This window comes from Chrysemys picta, chromosome 1 (assembly GCF_011386835.1).
Source record: "Chrysemys picta bellii isolate R12L10 chromosome 1, ASM1138683v2, whole genome shotgun sequence".
Lineage (NCBI taxonomy): Eukaryota > Metazoa > Chordata > Testudines > Emydidae > Chrysemys > Chrysemys picta.
In genome coordinates, this window is record NC_088791.1 from 277,227,515 (window position 1) to 277,251,701 (window position 24,187).

General features: G+C 42.7%; 1 protein-coding gene across 8 annotated transcripts in view; it reads right to left on the reverse strand.

Moving 5' to 3' along the window:
• The window catches only part of PIBF1 (progesterone immunomodulatory binding factor 1), a 202,353-nt gene that overhangs the window by 176,403 nt on the left and 1,763 nt on the right, over positions 1 to 24,187 (reverse strand). For all 8 annotated transcript variants that reach the window (XR_010597744.1, XR_010597743.1, XM_042861701.2 and 5 more), the window contains exons 2-7: positions 23,200 to 23,502; positions 21,692 to 21,792; positions 18,255 to 18,453; positions 11,206 to 11,325; positions 7,410 to 7,543; positions 4,508 to 4,616 (exon numbers count right to left, since the gene is read on the reverse strand). Coding sequence is in view for 6 of the 8 variants with exons in the window: in XM_042861701.2 (XP_042717635.2) it covers positions 4,508 to 4,616; positions 7,410 to 7,543; positions 11,206 to 11,325; positions 18,255 to 18,453; positions 21,692 to 21,792; positions 23,200 to 23,451 (915 nt within the window). In the remaining 2 variants the exon portion in view is untranslated. The remainder of the gene's footprint in view (positions 1 to 4,507; positions 4,617 to 7,409; positions 7,544 to 11,205; positions 11,326 to 18,254; positions 18,454 to 21,691; positions 21,793 to 23,199; positions 23,503 to 24,187) is intronic.

Genomic DNA, 24,187 nt, shown 5'->3' on the forward strand with positions numbered 1-24,187 from the left:
GTCACCTGTTGCAGTGATCATCCTCATATCAGCCAATTATCAAGGTAAAGCTAGACCTGAATTCCTCATCTCCTTAGATGAGCCGCCACTACTGCCAAGGGTGAAAACCCTCAGTGCCATTAAGAGACCAACAGGCAGGAGCCTGAACTGGTAGCGGGATACTCCTACCAGGAATCTGAGTTATTTCATGTGGTATGGATGGGCTGATATATGGAAACAGGAGACTTGCAGGTCAAGAGCCATAAACGAGCCATGAGGCTCTAATGAGGAAATTATGGCAGCTAGAGTCATCATTCTGAACCTGAACTGATGGATGAATTTGAGTGGTGGAAGGTCCAGGATGGGGCATCAATCCCCTTACTTCTTCAGAATAAGAAAGTAATGTGAATAAAAGTCACTCCCCCTGAACTCCAAGGGTACCTTCTCCACTGCTCCCAGTTGTAGAAGGAAGTCTACTCAATCTCTTGAGAGAAGGGTCACTGAAAAGGTACAGGGAAGAGGGGGGCATGAAGGGTGGGCAGAAGGACTGGAATCTTACAATCTCCAGGACTTACCAGTCTAAGGTAATTGCAGCCCAAGGTTCCTGAAAATTAGAGGCAGTTGCCATCTGGGGTGAGGGGTGACAATAATGAAGAAGATACTCACAAGGCCCTATCAGACTCTTGACACTGATGTCAAACCTATTGCCTGGTGGAAGCCACAGAGTGTGGGGTAGTACCAAAGGAGCTAGAGCAGGGGTGGGTAAATTTTTTGGCCGGAGGGCCACATCGGGGTTGCAAAAATGGTATGGAGGGCCAGGTAGGGAATGCTGTGCCTCCCCAAACAGCCTGGCCTCCACTTCCTTCCACTTCTTGCCCCCTGACTGACTCCTCAGAACCCCCAACCCATCCAACACCTCTGCTCCTTGTTCCCTGACCGCCCCCTCCCGGGACCCCCTTCTCCTGACTGCCCCCCTGGAGTTCCACTCCCTATCCACCTCCCTGCCCCTTTTGGAATGTGGCCCTGCGAACATGGGCGGAGGACTTAGGAGGAGCAGGGCCAACCGCACAGCTGGAGAGAAGCGGCGGTTTCCCGTTCAAAACACCGCTTCTCTCCGGCCGTCTGCGCAGCCGCCCGGTGCTCCTCCTGAGTCCTCCGGCCACGTTCCCCGCACTCCTACCACCCGCACTGCCCGCCTGCTCCCACAGTGCAGCCCCTCCCCCCCTGCGGGGGGTGCGCCAGTACTGAGCTGTCTGAGTACCCAGCCCTGGGGTCCCCTGTTGTTGGGGGGCCCCATGCCAGAGCACCCTGTGTTCACTTGTAAATCTGCCCCTAAGCCACACCGCCCAGCCGGAGCCAGCCACGCCGCTGCACAGCCGGCATGGTGAGCTGAGGCTGCGGGGGAAGGAGGTACAGCGGGGGAGGGGCTGGGGCCGGCCAGGAGCTCAGGGGCTGGGCAGGATGGCCCCGCGGGCCGGATGTGGCCCGTGGGTCATAGTTTGCCCACCTCTGAGCTAGAGGGTTGTTTGCAATGGAATCTCCATCTCTTTCTCAGTCTCTCTCTTGTCTGCCCATCACCCAAAGACTACTGGGCAAACAGAGAGGGTCAATCAAATCTTGGAGCAGTATCTTCACTGCTTTTTGAATTACCATCAGGATGACTGGTTTCCCCTGCTGTGCCACACCAAATTCACATATACAAATGCAATCCATGCCTCGACTCCACATTGCTCATTCTTTACAAACTATAGCTTTTACCCTTGCTTCCACCCAGACTTGCCCATAAATTCCCCAATACCGGCCACTGTGGATTCAGCCTCCACCTATATTAGGTGCATCGGGAGCTCAAGTAACACCTGCAGTCTGCCAAAGCCTACAAAACACTAAGCATCCCATATGGCCAGATTGGTCTTGGTCTAAGGTGTGGCTCTCTGCCCAGAACCTTATATCAAGCCACCCACCTGCCAAACTAGACTACCAATACCTGGGCGCTTTCAAGACTGTAGAATGAGTGACCCAGTGGCTTTCAGGTAATAGCTGCTCGAGTCCCTGAAGACCCATCCCATCTTTTAAATCTCAATTTTAAAGCCCTATACCGAGAACCCATACCCAAACCACTGCAACCAACTCCTCCTCCCACCCTCCCCCTGCGCCATAACATTCCATGAATAGGAGGAGTACTTGGTCCACCGAATCCACTGTCAGTGACTTAGAGGAAGGCTCCAGTGTGTGGTGGATGGGGAAGGCTATGGATTGGATGAGCAGTTTGGGAACCGGTAGAGAACACCCACACCCTAGACTTATTACAAGAGTTCTATCGGAAGTACTCTGATACTTCCGAGCCCAAGTGCTGAGTCCCCTAGAAAGCACCCTCAAGTGGAGGGAAGAGTACAGTCAGGAATCAGGGCCTGCACCAGTTTCTGAGCAACCTAACGAGTGCAGTTGGTCATTAGAAGGCTGCCTGACTGGCTACATTTCCTGTTTGGCTGGAAGAGTCAGAAGTCTAGCAGCAGCAGTTGTTCAGTAGCTGCTCAAAGCATTCATCCATGGCTGTAATAGCTCCTGCGCCTGTTTATTCTCAGCCTTGCTGCTGCCTTGAATCCAGTCTTGCCTCACTCTAGTTAACTTGGTTCTGACTCCGGGCTCCAATTTCCGGCTACCGACTCCCGCTCCAACCACTAGGCCTGACTCCCGCTCCAACCACTAGGCCTGACTGTCCACATTCCAGTCATGTGACACAATGTATGACAGAGAAGTGAATCCTTCAAGGAGTGAAGGTCCTCATCTGTTCCATTGCTAAACAAGTTGTTACACTCAAACGGGTGATGATCTGATGTTTTCTGTACCTCCCAGAGGATCCCCAAGGACTGAGGGCATGACTTCTTCATGACTACTGCAGTGGCCACTGTGTACAATGCAGTTTTAAATGCATCCAGCATAGCCTGTAGTGATTTGCAGAAAATAAACTATAAATCTGTCATGGCAGAAGGAATCTCCTTCTGGTGTTCTTAAATTGAGACAACATGGTTCAGTTTAAGAAATGATATTAAGAAAGGAAGGCTTAATAGTTAGCCATCCTTATCTGGAGAATGTATTCACTAGCTAAAGAGATCAAATTTCTTTGGGTGTTTTTCTCTCAGTGTGAATTTATGAGGTCCTCAATGTTTTGATCTTTCCTGAACTGCTGCCACTACAAAAGAACCCCGTGTCAGATGCAAATAAAAATAAACAGTCAAATCCCTTAGCAGAGACCGGATATCTCCTTAGTTCTTTTTTTGATGTGGCCAAGATGAATGGAGTTTTGTGCAAGACAGTCTTTTGTAGGCTCCAGTAGATCATCATTAATGTGCAGGGCAAGCCTCTTTGGAGTGAAAGGATATAGCAATGGAGGAAAAGTACACCTCCTCTGAGTTGATTCTGAAGTTGGTGGTTTGGCTATCACCAGCCTTACTCTTTCCAAGAAAGGTGACTATGTTATTGGGACCTCTACCAAGTCACAGTGAATGACTTAGGTGCAAAGACAGACAGTGCCCAGGTAGCGGGTATCACAAAGGTAGTCAGTATTGAATGGAAGGTGCTGTGGCTATTTTCACAAAATCATTCTGTGACAAGGTTCGAGGTACCCAGGTTAGCATGCTCCACTTATTCAGAGGGTATTGTATGTGCTGACTTGGAAGATGGTGATCCTTCGGTCTCAATCTGTCATGGGCCAGGGATGGTGACCTGAATCTGGGCTCATCTTTGGAACAGTGCTCCTTTCTGCCCCTACCAGACATTGATGCCAATGTAGTGGTCCAAACAAGGCCTCTGAGTGAATGTGGCTTGGGAGCTAGTAGGGGAAACATGGCTCAATGGGACCTTAACAGAGAGAGGCAGATCTGATGTCTAAAGGCCTGGCTGTAGCTCTGCTCAGTATATGAGGATACTTGCATTGATTGCCACAGCAGGAATATTTCCAGAAATATTCCCTCGCTCTGAACGTATTTGGAGAATGAACAAGATAGAACATTGCTCAAGGACATGTCCTTCTCCAAGACAGAGCGAGCACTGTGAGTGTCTGTTGTTAACAGACATCACAGAATCATATGAGGAACATGTCTATAACCCCAGTGACATGGCTTCTACTATAATCTAGCTAGCATCCCCTATACAAAGGAGTGGGTGGGATTTCTAGGCTAAGTGAAACTTAATTATATCTTTATCTATTTGCCAGGAGAATAAAAAAGAAAAAACTATATTAACAATACCAGCAATGATAACTATACTAAATAATACACACAAGGCTAAGGAAAATTTCACTGATTAAATGGACACTGCATGGGGTTCCCTTTCACTGCCATTGGCTGTAACAGCTAGGAACTGAGGAGCGTTTGGGCCCACTCCATCCTTTATGTCCTCAGGTGGGAGAGCATAAAGGTATGTAGTGTGCAGGCGTAGCCCCAATGGACACTACTTTTAAAAATAATCCTACTTCACACACCAGGAATAGAATCCATGCAGACAATCACTCAAAGAAATACAAGTTTACCTCTTTTGATAAGTCATTTCTTTCTTTGGCTTGTGCTTTGTGTGACACTTCTAATATTTCATATTTTCTTCTGAGCTCTGACAATTCATGTTCAAATGCATCTCGTTCACTATTAAAGCAAAACCAAAATATTATGAAATTCATTCAATGAAATGAAAATAAGTCCTCAAACCTCATGTATCTGTTTAATTTCATCCATCCTCTGTGTTCATCTAACATTGAATGAAGGGAAAGAGATGCCAGTGTAGCCACTATTAGTGCAAGTCCTTCACTTCTGCATTTCCTGTTATCCAGAACTGCTTTCTTGTGCCATTTCACCTTATTACTATTCAACTTTCAACTATTTTCATATTTCTCATCTGAAAACATATCTAGCTGGTCTACACTACATTTCTCTTCTTGCTCTGCTTTTGTATTTCTCAAATTTAACTTTGGGCCATATTATTGTCTCCTTTTAACAATGGACAATGCTAAAGTGTCTATGCCTATTCTTTAAATCTGTCAGAAGACTTTGATACCACTGACCATGACATTTGGTTGACTCTTTTGCAGACAGTTGCAGGAGTGAATGAAAATGCTTGAGTGACTTCATCCCCATCTTTCTGAGAGAACCCAAAGGATTGTTGTGAACAATTGTTCCTCTGTCCTGAAGGTTCTCTCTTCTAAAGTGATACATGGAGCTATATCAGGGATTAGCAACCTTTGGCACACGGCTCGCCAGGGTAAGCACCCTGGCAGGCCAGGCTGATTTGTTTACCTGCCGCGTCCGCAGGTTCGGCCAATCATGGCTCCCACTGGCCGCGGTTCGCCGCTGCAGGCCAATGGGGGCTGCGGGAAGCAGCGCGGGCCGAGGGATTTGCTGGCCGCCGCTTCTCGCAGTCCCCATTGGCCTGGGACGGCGAACCGTGACCAATGGGAGCCACGATCGGCCAAACCTGTAGACGCGGCAGGTAAACAAACCGGCCAGGCCCGCCAGGGTACTTACCTGGCGGGCCGCGTACCAAAGGTTGCCGATCCCTGAGCTATATCATCCTCTTGTTCAACACACATATGATATTGCTGGGAAAGTTAGTGAGGAGACATGTTATAATTCATTCAGCATGCCTATGATTCTCCAGGTCTACATCTCTAGAATATCTGACCCAGTCAGAGCAGTGGAACAAGTTATTCAGTGACAGCTTGGGGCTGGGATGAAAACTAGCCAACTGTAATGTAACCCAAACAAGACTGACATAATGTTGGCAAATAGGGTAAGGAGCCAGAAGACTTGGCAAAACTCTGAGGGAGTGCAACCACTTTGTAAAACTGATGTTCAATGTGGACACACAGTTAAATCATGTGTTATTCCTGGATTCCCAGGCAGTACCCACGCCCAAGAGTGCTTTTTTTTTTACCATCTGCACTTAGCAAGATAACTGCAACCTATTCTCCCAAATGGAAACTTTGCCACAATTATTTACACCTTTGTCACCTTGAGATTAGATTGCTATAATGCACTCTGCATAGGGCAACAGTCTACAACTTTTCAGAAGCTGAAGCTAGTGAAAAATGATAAGACTTGCTTATTAAATGGAGTTGGATATTGGAAGTGATCCATGACATATATTGATTTCCAATGAACTTTCAGGTAGAATGCAAACTGCGGGTTTTAACTTATAACCCACGAATGGCTCAAGACCTGGCTATCGGAGAGATCAACTCTCTCAATGACATATTGCCACACTTAAGATCAGCAGAAGTGCCTGATCTTGCTCAATGTAAACAAGACAAGAGGGGGGTTGATGGCAAGTTGTTTTTTCTGTATGGAGTCCTCAGTGATGGAACTTAAGCCCCCACTGATCTCCCAGAGGCCAGATTTATTAACCTTCTGGACACAGCAAAGCTCATCTGTGGGATGGGCTGAAATACATATATTTTTGCATTATTTTGCAATTGTAATTTACAGGATAGGCACTCACAGCATAAAATGAACGAACACCAGTAGTTACATTTTAGAAATAAGGGAAAAAATATCTTCCTGAGGTAACTATAAGGATCCTTTCACAATGAACCTTTTAAATCTGTGCTCACACCGGAACCCGCAGGGGAACTCTGTTTCCAAATCTGTGGATCCCCAGGCCTGCCCCTTTGCATTGCTTTGCGGGCATCTCTCCCTCTAGCAGCTTGAAGGGGAGCACAAAGCCCTTTATTACTTAACTCGGTGAAGCATTTTGGGACACAGCTGTACTTTATTAAACTAATATTAATATTTGTTTAGCTGAAATGCAAATAAAACAAACCCAGTACGCTATGCAACACTAACTATATGGATTAAAGGAAATTAGGAAGGGTTCTACCATGTCTTCAATAAATAGGAAAGAATCATGGGCCAAAATTTTCTAACCCGGATGCCTAAAGCTAGGTTCCTAAAAAAAAAATCGTATTTTGGTAGAAGCAGACTGATTTTTACAGGAGGGCCAGGCAACCCCAGATCCCAATGAAGATGACAAGAGCTGCACATGCTGAATATTTTGGAAAAGTCAGAACACTTGAATAAACAGACCATTTCTGTTTAAGTAGTCTAATTTTCCAAAACATTCAGCACCTGCAGCTCTTTTCTTCACTGGGAACGGGTTGCTTAGCCCTCCTGAAAAATCGGGCCACTTCAACTTTAGGCACCTAGCTTCAGGCAACCAGGTTTGAAAATGTTGTTCAGTGTTTCTTGCGGAATCAGACATCACCATAAGCTGAACAATTTACTTATCAAGTTGAGGAATAATTTATCCACAATATATTTGTGAGCAGGCATGAGTCAAAAAACAAAATGGAGTTCACATTAAGGGCTATCACCTTGATTAACAAAAATATTGACATAATTTTCTATTAATATCATTGAGCATATGTACTCTGGAGATGCACTGACCGTTTTACTTTATCATAGTTCTCCTGCCTGTAGTCACCTTGCTGAATCATCTGTTTGGTATCTGCTAGTTCCAGTGTCAAACGTTGACATCTAACTTCTAGCTCTGAACGACTTCTTCGCTCATCTTCATAGCTCTATAAGTAAAAACACGTTTTAAAATAATCAAAGCTCTGTTGATATTTACTTGACTTAATGATGTGGTAACTGTGAGAATAAAACCAAGAAGGACTTGTTGCATTATGTGTAGTCTAGCTTTGTGTGTCTGAATGATGGGGCTTCCACCTCTTCTCTTGGCAGACTACATCACAACCTAATAGATCTTTCACTGTCAAGAAATATTGAGCTATATATATTTGGCCTACTTTTTTCCTCTTCTTATTTTAATTAGTTGATTAACATGGCTACTTTCTCACTCACATTCTTCCCTGTTAGGTTTCATAGATTCATAGCATTTAAAGTCAGAGGGACCTTCAGATCATCTAGTCTGATCTCCTGTGTATCACAGGCCATTAAATTTCACTCCAATAATTTGGTCTGCCTAAAGCATAACTTCCTGAACGGTATGTCTAAGAGCCTTTATTCCTCTTGATCCTTTTGTCAATATTCATTCTGCATTTTTCCTGATCTTGTTTTTTCTTAGCCCTTTAGAATACGATATATGGTAACACACGGGTAGTCACCAGATCACTAAATTAATCTTAAACTTCTTGCCTGAAACTCAATATGTAGATCCTAAATGTTTCCATGAATTAAATAGTGCATGTCAGCCCTAGCTTCATTAAGCCACCTATTGCATTATATCACGGTTCATAACATGTTTTTGTGGAACTTGCTTCATTTATAGGAAAGCATGAATACAGAATACATGCTACAGATTATCTAACCTGGCTCACAGACAGCTACCAAACTTAAGAACATTCAATATTTATAGCTAGTCATATCACAATTGCTTAGGGGGAAATCCTTTTTCTTGTGACATTCCACTGTTTGATCTTTTGTCCTGTCAATATTTAACTTATTTGGCATTCAATCTCACCAGGCAGCTGCCTTACAATTTAAATATGGTGATGTGGGTACAGGCTGTAAAATACAACATTCCTGATTCAACATAGACAGGATGCTGCTTTCTAATTACTGGCATAAAAGGAAAAACAATATATTTCAAATCCCTGGGATGGTCAGTCAATAGATAGATAGATGCTGCCACCATGTGGTGAGGGGAAAACAAATCTAAGATGATAAAGCTTAAATTGATTACATCTGTTTTAATATGCCTGCAGTTATTGTAACATATCCCATTTTTAGTAGCATTCATCTGCAACTGGATTACCTTTCAGAATTTTAACTGTATTAAAAAAAGGGGATAATTTATTTCTAAGTAACAGAATGGGTTAACACATTGGGGAAGAGCTTTCAAATTATGATTCCAGCACAAACAAAACATGTTTGGTTGTCACTACCTCTTATCCAACTAGCATTTGTCTCCATCATAAAATCATCATTCTTAGACCTGAGAAGGGGTGCAAATTCCAAATTCATGGGTGATGTATATTCAGGTCAGATTTAAGGTGGTCAGAAAACAAGTGATTGTGAAATCTGTACCAATCTGGCATTTACTGCACATAAAATGAGTATAAGGATGTAGAAAAGGAAAAACCAAGTAACAGGGGGATGCAACTTAAACTTTTAACTTTATCATTCTTATCCCTTTATGGCAATATTTAATTCACAGTTGAATTTGCCCCCATAAGTGGCAGTGTCTGTTCAAGTCAGGCCTTGGACTGAAACAGTATGATTCATACAGATCATGACTGAGGTTAAATGTATGAAATTAACTCCAATTTCCGTAACTGCTAAATTTCCTCCATAATTTAAACAAAGATTGAACTGCTGGTTTATAATGTGCCTAGTTAAACTAGAAGGAGAGAAAATATTTTACAGACAGGAGAACCTTAAGAGACGGTTCATTTGTACAGGTATAGTCTCTAAAGACAGGAGAAAGTTAAACTATGGAAGCAATACTAAATGATCATGAAAGACATTATTTCACTTTTGTTTTAAGTTAAAAATTTACTAAAGAAATAGAATTAAGTCAAAGGAGTGAGATATGGGTGTTCAGCATTTCACAGGATAAGGCCCTTAACTGGATATCATTATAAAAGTTTTAGTCTCTCCCTTGTCTCAAGGGTGTTTTAAACACTACTACATTTAAGTACCGACACCTATAATTATTTGAATGTGAATATATTAAGTACACAGTGATGGATGTTCTTTAAGGAGAAAAGCAGGCAGTTGCATTTTTTGAAGGGGAGGGAAGGTGAAGTAAGAGGGGGTAGAGAAATGCTGTGCATGCACAATACATTGTTATTTTCAAATCTCTTTAGAGTAATTTAAAACACAAATTTCATCAAACAAGGCAGAAAAAACACTGGTTCACATGTCTATATCGCTGAAATTTTAAAATCAATAATTTACAAGTTAGCCAAGTACAAAAGCCATTTTTAATGTCCATTTATAAAATAAATAAGACATTGTGATAACTCAAGAACAGGCAGTGCTTTAATTTTCCCAAAACACACACTTATAGGCTGAGCCAGCCATGAAAAGTTTCAGGGGGAAAAGGTAAAATGAGTCAGCCTAAGCAACTATTATCAAGGATTTGAAAATGTGTTGTCGCAACCTTAACTACAGCGATGCAATTATCTTAATTCCAGCTCTGTGCACAACAGTATAAATCTTAGATGTATTCTTTAAAAAGAAATTTTATGATATTGAGCGCAGCCAATGTTTCAGTATACACCTCTACCCGATAGAACGCAACCTGATATAACACGAATTCGGATACAACGTGGTAAAGCAGCGGGGAGCCCCGGGCCCTTTAAAGCACCACCTGAGCCCCGCTGCTTTACCGCGTTATATCCGAATTTGTGTGGAGCCCCAGGCCCTTTAAATCCCCGCCCGAGCCCCGCTGCCAGAGCTCCGGCAGCGATTTAAAGGGCCGGGGGCTCCCGCAGCGGCTGGAGCACCGGGCCCTTTAAATCACTGCCAGGGAAGCCAATCCAGTCCGGCACGGCGCTGGTACGCCGTACCGGACCGAACCCAATATAATGTGGTCTCACCTATAAGGCGGTGAGATTTTTTGGCTCCCGAGGACCGCGTTATATCGGGGTAGAGGTGTACTTTGGAAAAAAAAAAAAAGATATTTCTGCTTTTTTTGTGTCTCTTCCCCTTCTTTACTAGAATAAAGACAACATGATTTAAAGTAAATTTGAATAAAACTTATTCCTTAATTGTAGTCAGTCTTTTATTTGTGGCATCACAATTAATTGCTATGGGGTCCAGTTTGAGATCGTAAAGACTATTATTTCAGTTGAGGAACAAATAGCAAGAGCAGGTGAACATCAAAGCACCGCAATCCTGTTTTCAAGTCTTTAGCAATAAATAAATAGGGAAAGAATAAAACCAAGGAAATTTAAAAAATAAATAAAAAGAGGTAAAAGTGACAGTACAGCCGATGTGTTTCCAAACAGAATATCTGTCAAAGTTTTCTAAATTTTTATTAAATATGCACCCAATGACAGAGATACAGATTTTCATTATTAGTACAAATATTAAGCAAATCAATATTGTGAGAAAACAACTGCTTTGCAAGTATTAAAAAAAATTAATGCCCCACTATTAAACCTCTAGTCTCCTACCTGATCTGAAAGGTAACTGGAATGGAAATGTACCCATTTAACAGACCAGGGTTATTTTACTACTCATTTTCATTGCTGGGTTACTAAAGCATACAAACCTCCATCACACACTTCAACTGAGACTTGTAATAACTTAGGTCTTCTGATAGGCTGTCTTTTTTCATCTGTAGTTCATTTACTTCTTTTCTTAATGGATGGACTACTTCATAGAATCGAATCTAGAAAAGAAAGCAAACAACACTGTCACTCTTCAAAAATGCAGATATTATACACCCTCGAAATTAGGAAAAAAAAATTCTAGTAAGAGAACAATTAAAACATTTTATGCCACTAACTTAAAAATCTCATATTTGTTTTACAGAAAAGTTAATACTTTCTATTAACACATACATTACTTGCTACACAGCTTTTTATATGTACTACTCTATTACACTGGGCTGATCTACACTAACGCTGCAAGTCAATCTAAGTTACGCTATTTCAGCTACGTACGTTATGTAACTGAAGTCGATGTAACTTAGCACAGTGTAGACACCACTGTAAGTCAACCTACGTCGACGGGAGACACTCTCCTGTTGACACAGCTTTCGCCTCTCGGGGAGGTGGAGTACAGACTTCAATGGGAGAGTACTCTCCCATAGACTTAGCGTATGTTCACCAAACCCACTACATCAACACTGCTGCATTGATCGCATTGTAGACATGGCCACTGTTTGTATTCAATAGTCTTTCAGACTCAATTTTTTGTTCCTTGTTTTTATTCTTTCCACACTAAGCATTCATACTAATTAGTTGCAACAGAGTAGAGTACCACAATAGTAGCTCTCTTACTCCATTTTATGTTCATTCAACCATTAAACACGCAACTAACATAAAGCAGTTGATGTGGCTCATGATCCTCACATATTCCCTTCATACTTCTAAAAATTATCTCACCAAGTTTAAAATCAACATTACCCCTTTCTCCTCCCACCACTTCTGAACAGAAATATTTTTATTCATCATGCCAGGGGAAGCCAATGAGGATCAAAATCATAATCCCTGTCAGTCACACAATCGCCAACACTGCTAAAAGCGCTACTTTGTAGATGTACAGATGGGATATGAATTATCCTCCATTTCCCTCTGCTGCAAGTGTGAGAGAAAGAAAGAGGAGGGCGACCAGTCACTGGGATGTTTATTGAAAGAAGTTCCAAAGTAAAATATTGACTCCCAAAATGTTGATGCTTACCTATTTAAATTTGAGAAAAGAAAGAAAAAGGGAAATTCAGCTACCAAAGAAATAAGAATTCCAGTGGTCTCTACTGTAGAATGAGCATTGTCAAGCATTTATAAGTAATTCTTCCAATCATCGTGATGAGATCTTTTTTTTCCAGCTTCTCATTTATAACAGGAACAAGATTAATCACATCCTGTAGTTTGTATTCTGACAAACACTTGCTTCTATGGTGAACGGCCTTACCAGTGATCCCGTTATAAAATTTATTTTCAAAGATTTCTTACAGCAGGCTTTAAAAGCCCTTACTGAAAGGGCTTTAGCCTAAGTCAACTAGGCCTTTTTAAAAATCAAACAAAATATATTTTAAAAAATGCACAAATCTGCATATTATATATGTTTTTCTATATCAATATTCTTAGGATCGTAACTATGTGGTCTGAAAAAGCTACAAATTAAATATAGAGAATGGTGGAATGCACTATTTGCTTATGCAGTGGCACACCATACGTATACATGCACACACACAGGTTGGCACCACAGTTATTTAACTATCCACCTTCAGTCAAACTTTATTTCTCCCCTACATTTTGAATGCTTTGAAAGAGATCATTTCATCTATCACCTTCGAAGTCCTGAAGTTCTTTATATATTATACATACACACACATTTTTTATATGTGAATATATTGTGACAGATCCAGACCAGTGGGGTACAGGAGTCTGGTAGAGGGCAAATATACTGGTCACTGGATGAGTAGTTTTCTGTTCCCTGAGTGACCAGAGCAGGTGCTGCACTAGAGTAATCAGGAATCTGCTAGAACCAATTGAGACAGGCAGGATAATTAAGACACCTGGAGCCAATTAAGAAACTGCTAGAATCAATTAGGACAGGCTAGCTAAGCAGGGCACCTGAGTTTAAAAAGGAACTCACTTCAGTTTGTGATGTGCATGCGAGGAGCTGGGAGCAAGAGGCACTAGGAGCAGAGAGTGAGAAGACATATTGCTGGAAGACTGAGGAGTACAAGCATTATCAAACACCAGGAGAAAGGTCCTGTGGTGAGGATAAAGAAGGTGTTGGGAGGAGGCCGTGGGAAAGTAGCCTAGGGAGTTGTAGCTGTCACGCAGCTGTCCCAAGAGGCACTCTAGACAGCTGCAGTCCACAGGGCCCTGGGCTGGAACCCGGAGTAGAGGGCGGGCCTGGGTTCCCCCCAAACCTCCCAACTCCTGATCAGACACAGGAGGAATTGACCTGGACTGTGGCTTCTACCAGAGGGGAAGGTCTCTGGGCTGTTTCCCAACCCACATGGTGGATCTGTGAAGCAAGCAAATCTGCTAATAAGCGCAGGACCCACCAAGGTAGAGGAGGAACTTTGTCACAATATATAAAATCTGAATAGGTTTTTTTTTTTTTTTTTTTTTTAAACAATTCCAAAGTTGGACTTATATCTAATTATCAACCAAGAAATGGGGATTAAAACATGCCTGTATTTTTATTTAAGTCCTCCATATGATGGTACATTATAGTGTCATTAAAGCCATTCCAGAGACCTGCTGCATACTAGAACTGGCCTCCTTGGGTCAAGTAAGTCACATTTATTTATTATATTCCTTTTACCTTGTGAAGGTAAACAAGGCTAAATTCAAAAAGGAACTCAGACACTTAACTGCCACTTTGGCACCTAAATCTGAGACTCAGACATGTTGCTAAAAGCTGCGTAGTGTAGACAAAGCCATAGGCAGCTACTGATATTCACAAAATTCCTGCTCAAATGCCTCCTAACCCCACAGGTGCCTAAACTTGTTTGGCGCCTACATTTTTGCAAAAAAAGTTCCCTGGGTACCAATGTTTCTGCCTTTAGGCGTGCACACTGCAGCCTCACTTCAGGTGGCTGGCTGCCTAAGCCCCAGAGCAAGTCACAAACTGGGGGAAGATCAGCCGAAGAACGCCTAACTTGCATGTAGGACTCAATCCAGTAGGCATGCTCAGAGGCAGTCTCGCTCCACATGCAACAAGAGAAGAAGGAGGAGGCACTCCCTCATAACTTTTAGTCTAGTGGTTAGGGTACTCACCCAGGATGTGGTTCAGGCCAGCCCCCTGATGATGAGAAAAACTGATTTGAACAGTAGTCTGCCACTTCTCAGGTGACTGCCCTAACCACTGGGTTATGAGATATTCTCATGTGAGGCTCCCTTAATCTCTACTCTTGAAACTGTTCCACTGTGTATAACTACTTAATCATTGAGACAGAGTGTGAGAATGACTTTAGCCTGGTAGGAAGGGCACTCACCTGGGAGGTGGGAAACATAAGAACGGCTGTACTGGGTCAGACCAAAGGTTCATCTAGCCCAGTATCCTGTCTACCAACAGTGGCCAATACCAGGTGCCCCAGAGGGAGTGAACCTAACAGGTAATGATCAAGTGATCGCTCTCCTGCCATCCATCTCCACCCTCTGACAAACAGAGGCGAGGGACACCATTCCTTACCTATCCTGGCTAGTAGGTAAGGAGTTCCACAAGTTGACTGTGTGCTGTATGAAGAAGAACTTCCTTTTATTTGTGTTAAACCTGCTGCCTATTAATTTCATTTGGTGACCCCTAGTTCTTGTATTATGGGAATAAGTAAATAACTTTTCCTTATCTACTTTCTCCACATCACTCATGATTTTATATACCTTTATCATATCCCCCCTTAGTCTCCTCTTTTCCAAGCTGAAAAGTCCTAGCCTCTTTAATCTCTACTCATACCCTTTACAGAAACCACGTTGACTTTTGCGCAACAATTTATGTTCTTCTACGTGTCTGACAATTTTATTCTTTACTATTGTTTCGACTACTTTGCCCGGTACCAATGTTAGACTTACCAGTCTGTAATTGCTGGGATCACCTATAGAGCCCTTTTAAAATATTGGTGCTCCATTAGCTATCTTCCAGGATTAGTCCCCTGCTCCAACATCTATTTATTTATCCAAAATGCAACAGCTCAACAGGAGAGACTGAGGGAGCCCCACATCAGAATATTCCATAGCCCAGTCATTAGGGAACTCATGTGACAGGAGGCAGAGCACTGTTCAAATCCCTTCTCCTCATCAGGCAGAGGGGGCCTTGAACCAGCTGTCTCCCACATCCTGTGTGAGTACACTAACCACTGGGCTGAAAGTCTGTGTTTCTCGTTGTCCTCGACACAGCAATTTAGATGCATTTATATACTTTCCAAAATTTATTTTGCAGGGTTAAGGCAGGGGAAAGCCAACATAAAATTTTGAATGTCCAGGCTAGTCTCTGTGTTGGAAAAGCTACAAGAATCTCTTAAACTTCAGTTAGACTACTGTATTAGTCACAAAACTAATACAGTATTGTGGGGTTCCACATTTACTGTGTTTCAGTTCCTTCTACGTTAAATTTGCTCATTTTACAAATATAAAGATGGTTTCGCTAGCTGCAGTCCAAGAAACTCAAGCTGCCACAAGCTGTGGGATACCAACTAAGACTGCATTTTTTCCTGTTCATATAATAAAAATTCTACATGACAAGTTCTACCCTTAATTTATTCAAGTTCTGTGCAAACACAATGAAGACAATGGGATTTCACAGGTGAAAGTGAGGAAATAATTTTGTTGACTCTTCATGAGGAACAGAAGTATGCAGAGATGACAAGAATAGCAAAATTTATATTTTAGTCACTAAAGCATGCATATAATACCCAGTACACACATTTTTGAGCACACCGATGTAATTTATACATAGACACTTTTCAGAAGAAAAATGTAATTTAAGGTTTATGGGGTTTTTTCTCCTTGTTGACATTATGTGTCTGGAAATACAGATCTGCTGGTACTTCTGTCCTGTCTATACTTGATCCACAACAGGTGTCTATTACCTTTATAAAATTTTAGAAACTTCCACGCAATGTCATGAATAAATGGGACTTACCTGACCTGTAGAACTTATAGTAAGGAGAACACATAATTGTAAAGTTCCTGAATTCTTTCAGAACTATTTGAAAATTACATTTAAAATGTTGGTTACATGCTCTGTGCAACAGCAAAATATCACTGTAGCACCACTGTAGTGGAAACAATGTTAACACTAACCAAAACAAAACATTCAACTCACTAACTAAAGCAGTGGTTTTCAGACTATTTGTATTGGTAACCCCTTTGTAGCAGGGTGGATACTAGCTCCTGCCCTGCAGGGCTTGAAACAGCCCAGGAGAGGGCCGTGGCGGGGCAAGAAGCCTGGGCTGAGTGGGGAAAGTAGGCTCAGCTGTGGCCATGCCCCAGTCAGGCCCAGCTGGCCCCTATAAGAGGCTGAGAGTCAGAAGCCCACTAAGTCTCCCTTTGCTTGTAGAGGGAGAAGGACCTGGCTGTAGGGACCTAAGCAAGACAGCTAGATTGGGAGCAGGGCTGGGGAAGGGCCAGGGGAACTGGGAGCTCTGGCCTGGAAAGCCCCAAGCTGCAGGCCTGACTATAGGCTGAACAGGTGCAGGGTTGCAATGGGGCTGCCCATGGGTAGGCAGAGGCAGCAGGTCCAAACCCCTTTGCCTGTGATGAGTGGCTTATACTGCAGTCTGCCCCAGTGAGGCTAGATGGAGACTGGGCAGTAGCCAAGACTCAGGTGAAGTGGGGATAGTGGGTTGGGGTTCCCCTGGGAGGAGACGACCCAGAACTGTGGGGGTACTGCCAGGGGGCAGCACCCAGTTAAAGGGGCACCAGGGTCCTGGGAGGGACACAGGGGGGCCAGCAGTGGCAGCGAGACACCGGCCTGAAGAGGGCGCTCCGGAGGCTGGATGCTAATTTCCCAAGGACAACCAGCAGGAGGTGCTGCAGGGGTGAGTCCTGCACCATTACACCTTTTGACACAGCAAGCCCCTAAGCATGACCCCCCTTATACATTAAAAACGGGGAGGGGGCATTTAATAGGAGCTGTCAGCCCCACAGAGCTGATAGCTCATGACCCCCATGTGACCCTGAAGGGTCACAACCACCAGTTTGAAAACCCTTGAGCTAATGTCTGCTATCTATATTAACCTATAAAATACTAGAATTTAAACTTGATATCCTTTAGTTTAAAATCTAGATAGAATAAACTTAACTAAAAAATACTTTCTGTTGTAAGCCTGGTATAGAAAATTTACCGCTAAGGTCTATATCATAAGAATGGCCATACTGGGTCAGACCAGTGGTCCATTTAGCCCAGTATCCTGCCTTCTGACCGTGGCCAATGACAGGTGCTTCAGAGGGAATGAACAGAATGGGCAATCATCAATGATACATCCCGTCATCCATTCCGAGCCTCTGGCAAACAAAGGCTAGGGACACTTAGAGCATGGTGTTCCATCCCTGCCCATCTTGGCTAATAGCCATTGATGGACCATCCTCCAGGAACTTATCTAGTTCTTTTTTTAACTCTGTTATAGTTTTGGCCTTCACAACATCCCCTGGCAGAGAGTTCCACAGTTCTTATGTTATTACGGATCCAAGGAAAGATCCTTCATCTCTGCACTGTTTAGATTCTAATAGGGGCGGAACAACTGAACGAGAAGATGGATTGTTGTTCCAGGAAGTTTGCGTTTCAAACTCGTATACTCACCCTGTTCCTTCCTTTGCCACTTAACCTCCCTGCTGCCTATCATGCAAGTAAAACAAATCTCATCCAGTTCTCTTTCTCGTCATTTCAACCTACTAGGCATTAAAGATTGGGTTTAAAAGGCTTCTTCTTTCCACGTGGATGCCACTTTTAATGACTGAATTATATAAGGAAGAGGTGGGGGTGGAACAATCTGAGTTTTAAAGACTTCTCGCTGCTTTCTTAACAAGTACACTGAGTCAGAAAGAGTGCATCAAGGTACTCATTAAAACCTTTACGAACAGGTTACTAAACTATGATGACTTATATTCTGAATAGCAATACAGAACACAAAGTACTCACAGAAACATATTCAGGGATAGAAAGCTCATCTTCAGGAAGAAATTTCAATTTCTCATAATAATCTTCTGTCAATTCCAAGTCACGCAAGCTGCGACGAATATCTCCAGCCCGCTCCCTTAACTGATGATTTGTTTCTTCTAGTTGTTTTTGCCTCATTAAAATGGTTTCCATTTCCTGTTTCATTAGCTCTTGATGTTTTCTACGTAAATATATCAGAAAATGATAAGCATGTCTAAAATATTTCTGTTTCCTAACTAATCAATCCTTACAATACTTGAGGTAGGCAAATAATAATTATCCTAATTTTACAGATAAGAACAAGAGTTCACAATTAATTTAATCCTACAAAAAACAAACAAATCTTTAACTAGAATTAAGATTGCACAAGCATATTGCCTTTCAAATACAAACTGTAAGAAAGTAAGGCTCTGTCTACATTACCTTGCTTTTAGCGACATGGCTGTGCTGCCACAGCCGTGCTGCTAAAAGGCGTGCAGTGTAACTGCTGTTTGTCAGCAGGAGAAAGCTCTCCTGACTATAAAAAGACTTCCACCCTCCCCCCCACAAGTGGCAGCAGCTTTGCGAGCAGGAGAGCGCTCCTGCCGACAAAGCGCTGTTCACATCGGCGCTTTTCATCAGTAAAACTTTTGTTGTTTAAACACCCCGAATGACAAAAGTTTTGCCGACAAAGTTCCAGTGTAGACAAAGCCTAAGACATCTCTAGTTAAAGCAATGTTAACATCCAAATAACTTTAATTCACACCTTATCATCCAAATATAATCACACTCAGAGACCACCTCCACAACAGACTGCATGTCACTTCCAACATACAGCCATCATAATGCACTCATCAAGATTCCTAGAAATCACACTCAAACAAGGAACCTTAACTCCAATCTCCATGTTAATATGCTACCAATAGACATTTTAAAATGTTACTACCTAAAGTTAGGTAGGCTGATCATGAGTGACGAAGGATTATACGGCATTGGAAAACTCGTTGAATCCCTTAACTGTTCACTTCCAAACATTTGAACATTGAAAAGAGTTTGTTTGTTTGTATATGTTTTTGTACGTCCAAAATTGTAAAGAAAGCCTGCTTCTTTTGTATTTTGGTTGAACTCCACTGAAAAACACTTTCACTCTAAACTGTTCTTTCAGGAAGGTTTTTTTGGTTGTTGGGTTTTTTTTTTTGGGGGGGGGGGGGGGAACGAGGACGGACGAACTACCCTGTTTGCTTTTTAAACAAGCACCAAAAAGTTTTAATGGGGTTGTTGTACAAGGTTTCAGGATAAATCTTGATCCAGCATATTTTTTGAGGTTCACTAAAGCAAGGTTAGTCCACAAAAGGGATATGTTCTGAAGAAAGATAAGCGTAAGTTATTGATGGGCAGGATATTAGGGTAGTAGACTGAGGATAGAAGAGAGAATGTTTTTCCACTTTGGATAAGCATCTAAGTCACTAAACTGTTTTAAGTCTCTGGGCCTAATAATTTATATAGTACATACCACTTTTTCATCTGTACAGATGCCAGAGCACTTGACAAAACTTAGATAAGCATAAGATGGCACAACTAAGCACACAATTGGAAGACATTTTTCCAAGAGCCACTGTGCTCTTATATCTGAGACCAGTTCTGCCACAAATTATCCCTGGGGGAATTCTGTGCTACTGCACATGTGCATAATTAATGAGCTCCGCAGATTTCAATTTTTTTGCGCCGAAAACAGCTTCTGCCAAAACGTTGCTGCAGTTTCGCCTTTTGCCCACCAGAGGGCACTGTGGCAATAGAACAAAGCAGCAGCTCACAGTCAGATAAGGAAGAGAGCCTGCGTTCATCACAGCGCCTGTGGCCAGGTCGGGAAACAGAGGGTATGGGGAGACAGACAGTGTAGGGTGCTGGGAGAGGTCAGACAGGGGTGCATAAGAGCAAGTGGGGGAGGACAGGCAGGGGCTGAATGGGAGTGGAGGCATAAAGCCACAGGGGGAGCTACAGAGACACAGGGGGAGGGGGTGAAGAACTACATAGGGGCAGGGGACTGGCTGGGTGAGAGCACAGACATAGATGCTGGGAACTAGGTGTGCTGCCACACCCCCTGCCTTGAAGTAGTTTCTATTATATACAGGGTTTAGTTTGATTCAATGGCTCTCAGCACCCCCACTGTAGAAATTGTTCCAGCACCCCTAGGCATAGAGACACAAAGGGACAATGGGGGGGGGCTACAGGGACATAGGTAGAGGGGAGTGGCTGGGTGACGACACAGAGACACAGGGGGACAGGGGCAGATGTGCCTGACCGAATGGGAAAGGCTAGGGGTCAGCCAGGGTCTACATGGGGGAAGCTTCCTAACAATCCCTTCCCACCCACCCACCCCAAAAAACCTGTTCTATACTTTTCCCACCCATACCCAACAACATTCCAAGTTCACACCCAGGTTTCTTCCCAGCAATTTACTTCCCTCTCCCTCAGCTGCTCCATTACCCGACTCCCCCAAGCCTTTGCACTGCTTCTGAGGGGTGAGGAAATACAGTTCTGCATTCTAGTTTAAATGAATTATTACTCAAGAGTTCTGTATTAATATGCCTAGTAAGGAATCTATTTGTCAAAAAGCATTTCCTGAATCTTTTTTGTTGTCTGTATTGTTACAGACATACTTGCTGACAGATATTTTGAAATAAATGACCAAAAATAATTGAAACTGGTGTGATTATATTGTGTTATTTTGACAAATAAAATATGCAGAATTTTGCATAACTTTAAATTGTGTGCAAAATTTTTAATTTTTGGGTGCAGAATTCCACCAGAAGTAACATCTTCTACAGAAAGTCACAACTTCTGTGCTTGAGTTTGTGTATCTCCTGTTGTGTTGCGAGACTTCACTAAATAATATACCACACTTTACAATCCTTCTTAAGACCAGTCAGTAGAAGAAGTGAGAACAGAACTCCTTAATGAGGTATTTTGTCAATAGCACGTTACTAAATCTAGCTTTAGGTTCTAGACAATTTGTAACATTGCAGAAGACTCAAGTCAAAATCAATATTTACCCAAACACTAGAAGCACTTCTGCTCGATGAGGGCTCTTTCAGGGCCAAAAGACAGTTTTCTCAACATCATTCCCTCCCATCTCTCCAAGGCATTCAGGATATAGAATTATTAAAAGAGAGTTGTAAATGTATTATTTTAAGTGGGGAAAGTATTCCTCCTACTCGAGCCCTTTGTTTTCAAAACAGCAGAGATTCTTACTTATATTAAAGTTAGTCAGCAAGTTACAGTTAGGAATTTTAAGTGAAGGGTTAGACTGGAAAGGCTTATACAACCTATAGTAAAGCTGCTCTTCCAGTAACCTACATCCTGTCATGTTTTATTCCCTACCACTGCATTTAGATCAATAATACATATTAATGCTGAAGTTGGTTTGTTTATTCTTGTACCTGGCATCTTCTTGCTGTAATGCCAACTGGTTGTCTAGTCGTAAAGATAACAGCTGCTTCTGGTGGATTGTATCATTAAGCTTCTCTTCTAGCTCTTCAATCTAAAAGCAATTAAAGATAAAAGAGAAAGATGGCTTACCTTGCTAACTTCTCCTGAAACATTTTCTAATCAAAGCGATACCCTATTCTATCTTTCACTAAAAGAATTAAGAAAAATAGCAGGGGCCTGAATTAGTCAGGAGACTGCTATTTTGATTGTTTTAAGAAAACCCCCAAATGTTCTAAAGACACCTGCCAAAAGAAAAAGAAATTATACCTGTCCCAAAGAACCTACAAAGTAAAGCTCCAATTCTATAATTGGATTCACAAAGGCCGAGGCATCTGCTTGCTCAAATTTGACTGCAGGATTGGCCTAAAGTCAATGTACAGACAAGTGCAAGTTATAAACAGATATCAACAGAAGAGATTGAGCCCTGGTTTACACTATGAACTTATGTCGGTATAACTACAGTTGCTCAGGGATGTGGAAAATCCACACCCCTGAGTGACGCAGCTATACTGAGCAAACTCCCTTCCAGGTCTCCCGTCAGCATAGATAGCATCTTCATTAAGTGCTACAGGGACACACTTGTACAAGCGCAGCTGCACCGTTGTAAGTGTAGACAAGTTCTAGGATAAAGGTAACAATAAAACTATACACTACTGTAGTAGGGCATTCCCCCTACCTCAGCTTCCCTCCCCACACTTCTTGTAAATGAGATGGGACAAGATATAGAATCTCTCACTTCTAAGTCAGTCCACATTTCCACAGACAAGCTGTTCTAATTTGAAGACCACTCAAAAGTCTACAATTCAGTGTTTCTCAACCTTTTCAGGCTAGTGATCCCTTAAGTCCCTTGCATTTACTACAGAAAAATAAAACATGTATCAGTGATAACCCTCTGTAGTGTGTCGGTGTGTTTGGAGAGGCTGCCAAAGAATTCTTGACTTTGAATGGTAAGAATGCCTGGGGACTAGTATTTTCTTTGGTTTAGACTGTAATAAGCACAAGACCTAAAGTATTGTCACAAGAATTCCCAAGTTCTATCCCCAGCTCTGTTTTTACTAAAGATGTATCCTTGGGAAGTCAAATAATTCCTTCATGTCTCAATTTCCCCATCTTTTACCTTCTATAAAAAAACAGGGAAGATATTTCCTACCCTACAGGAATATTATGGAAAATTAAAATTTGTACAGTACTCTGAAAGTGCTAAGAAGTATTAAGTCAAGAATGAAAGTGAACTCGTACCCCTAGAGATTTCTGCAGGGCTGATGCACATTGCAAGAGAAAGCTCACATTTTCACTTCTATACTGTATCCAACCTGATTTCAGCTAGAGCAACTGAAGTTGATTTGTAAATTGAAGTTATTCAAGAACCATGAATGAGGAAGTATATAAAGTACTTTTTTATACTTAAGCAGTTGTTCTGGAATAGGGCGCACATATATACAATCAGATACTTTCTTACTTTGGTCAGATATTCCACTTTCAAGTTGTCAATCATCAAGTTTTTCTGAGATAACTCTATTTTCAGCAATTGTAGATTATGAAGCAATTCCTTCCGTTCAATCAGTTGCCTGGTGATTTTGGTGGTACCTTCTCTCTCTTCAGAAGAGGAAATGTCATCTGTTGGTACTGTAGTCTCTAAACTAATATCTTCAGACTCCAGGGAGCTGGAGATATTTGCTTTCTTGGTTTCCTTGGAGCCCTTCCGTGACATTTTTCTTTCTATTTGAAGAAGTTTTTATGGTTATGATTTGATCTGAGTACCCTGTAGAGTGAAATGCAAAAGTCAGAACAGTTAAGAGGAAAGGTATTAAAACATTATGAAAACTATTAACCAACACTTTAGATTTCTTGCTCAGTGTTTGGCCTGTCCTTTCACCTGTAAGAGATGGTTGTAGGATGCTGTAAAATAAAATTTTCCCCCAGAACAGTTTCTGGGGCTTCCTACCTTCCACACTACTAATGGCCTTCTCTGCAGAAGGACATTCTAAGCCAGAGGTGGGCAAACTACGGCCCGCGGGACCGTCCTGCCAGGCCCTTGAGCTCCTGGCCAGGGAGGCTAGCTCCCGGCCCCTCCCCTGTTGTTCCTCCTTTCCTGCAGCCATGCGGTCGCGCGGACAGCACGCTGGGCAGCGGGGCTGCAAGCTCCTGTGGAGCAGAGCAAGCAGCATGTCTAGGCTGCCAGACACGTTGCTCTGATCGGCATGGTAAGGGGGTCGGGGGTTGGATAAGGGGCGGGGTGTCCTGGAGGGCTGACAGGTAGCAGGGGGCAGTTGGATGGGGCGGAGGTTCGGGTGAGGGGCGGTCACGGGACGGGGAACGGGGGTTGCATAAGCGTGGGGGCCCCAAGGGACCTGTCAGGGGGCGGGAGTGTGGATAGGGGTCAGGAGATGGGGAACATGGGGGATTGGATAGGCGTGGGGTCCCAGGGGGCAGGGGTGTGGATAGGG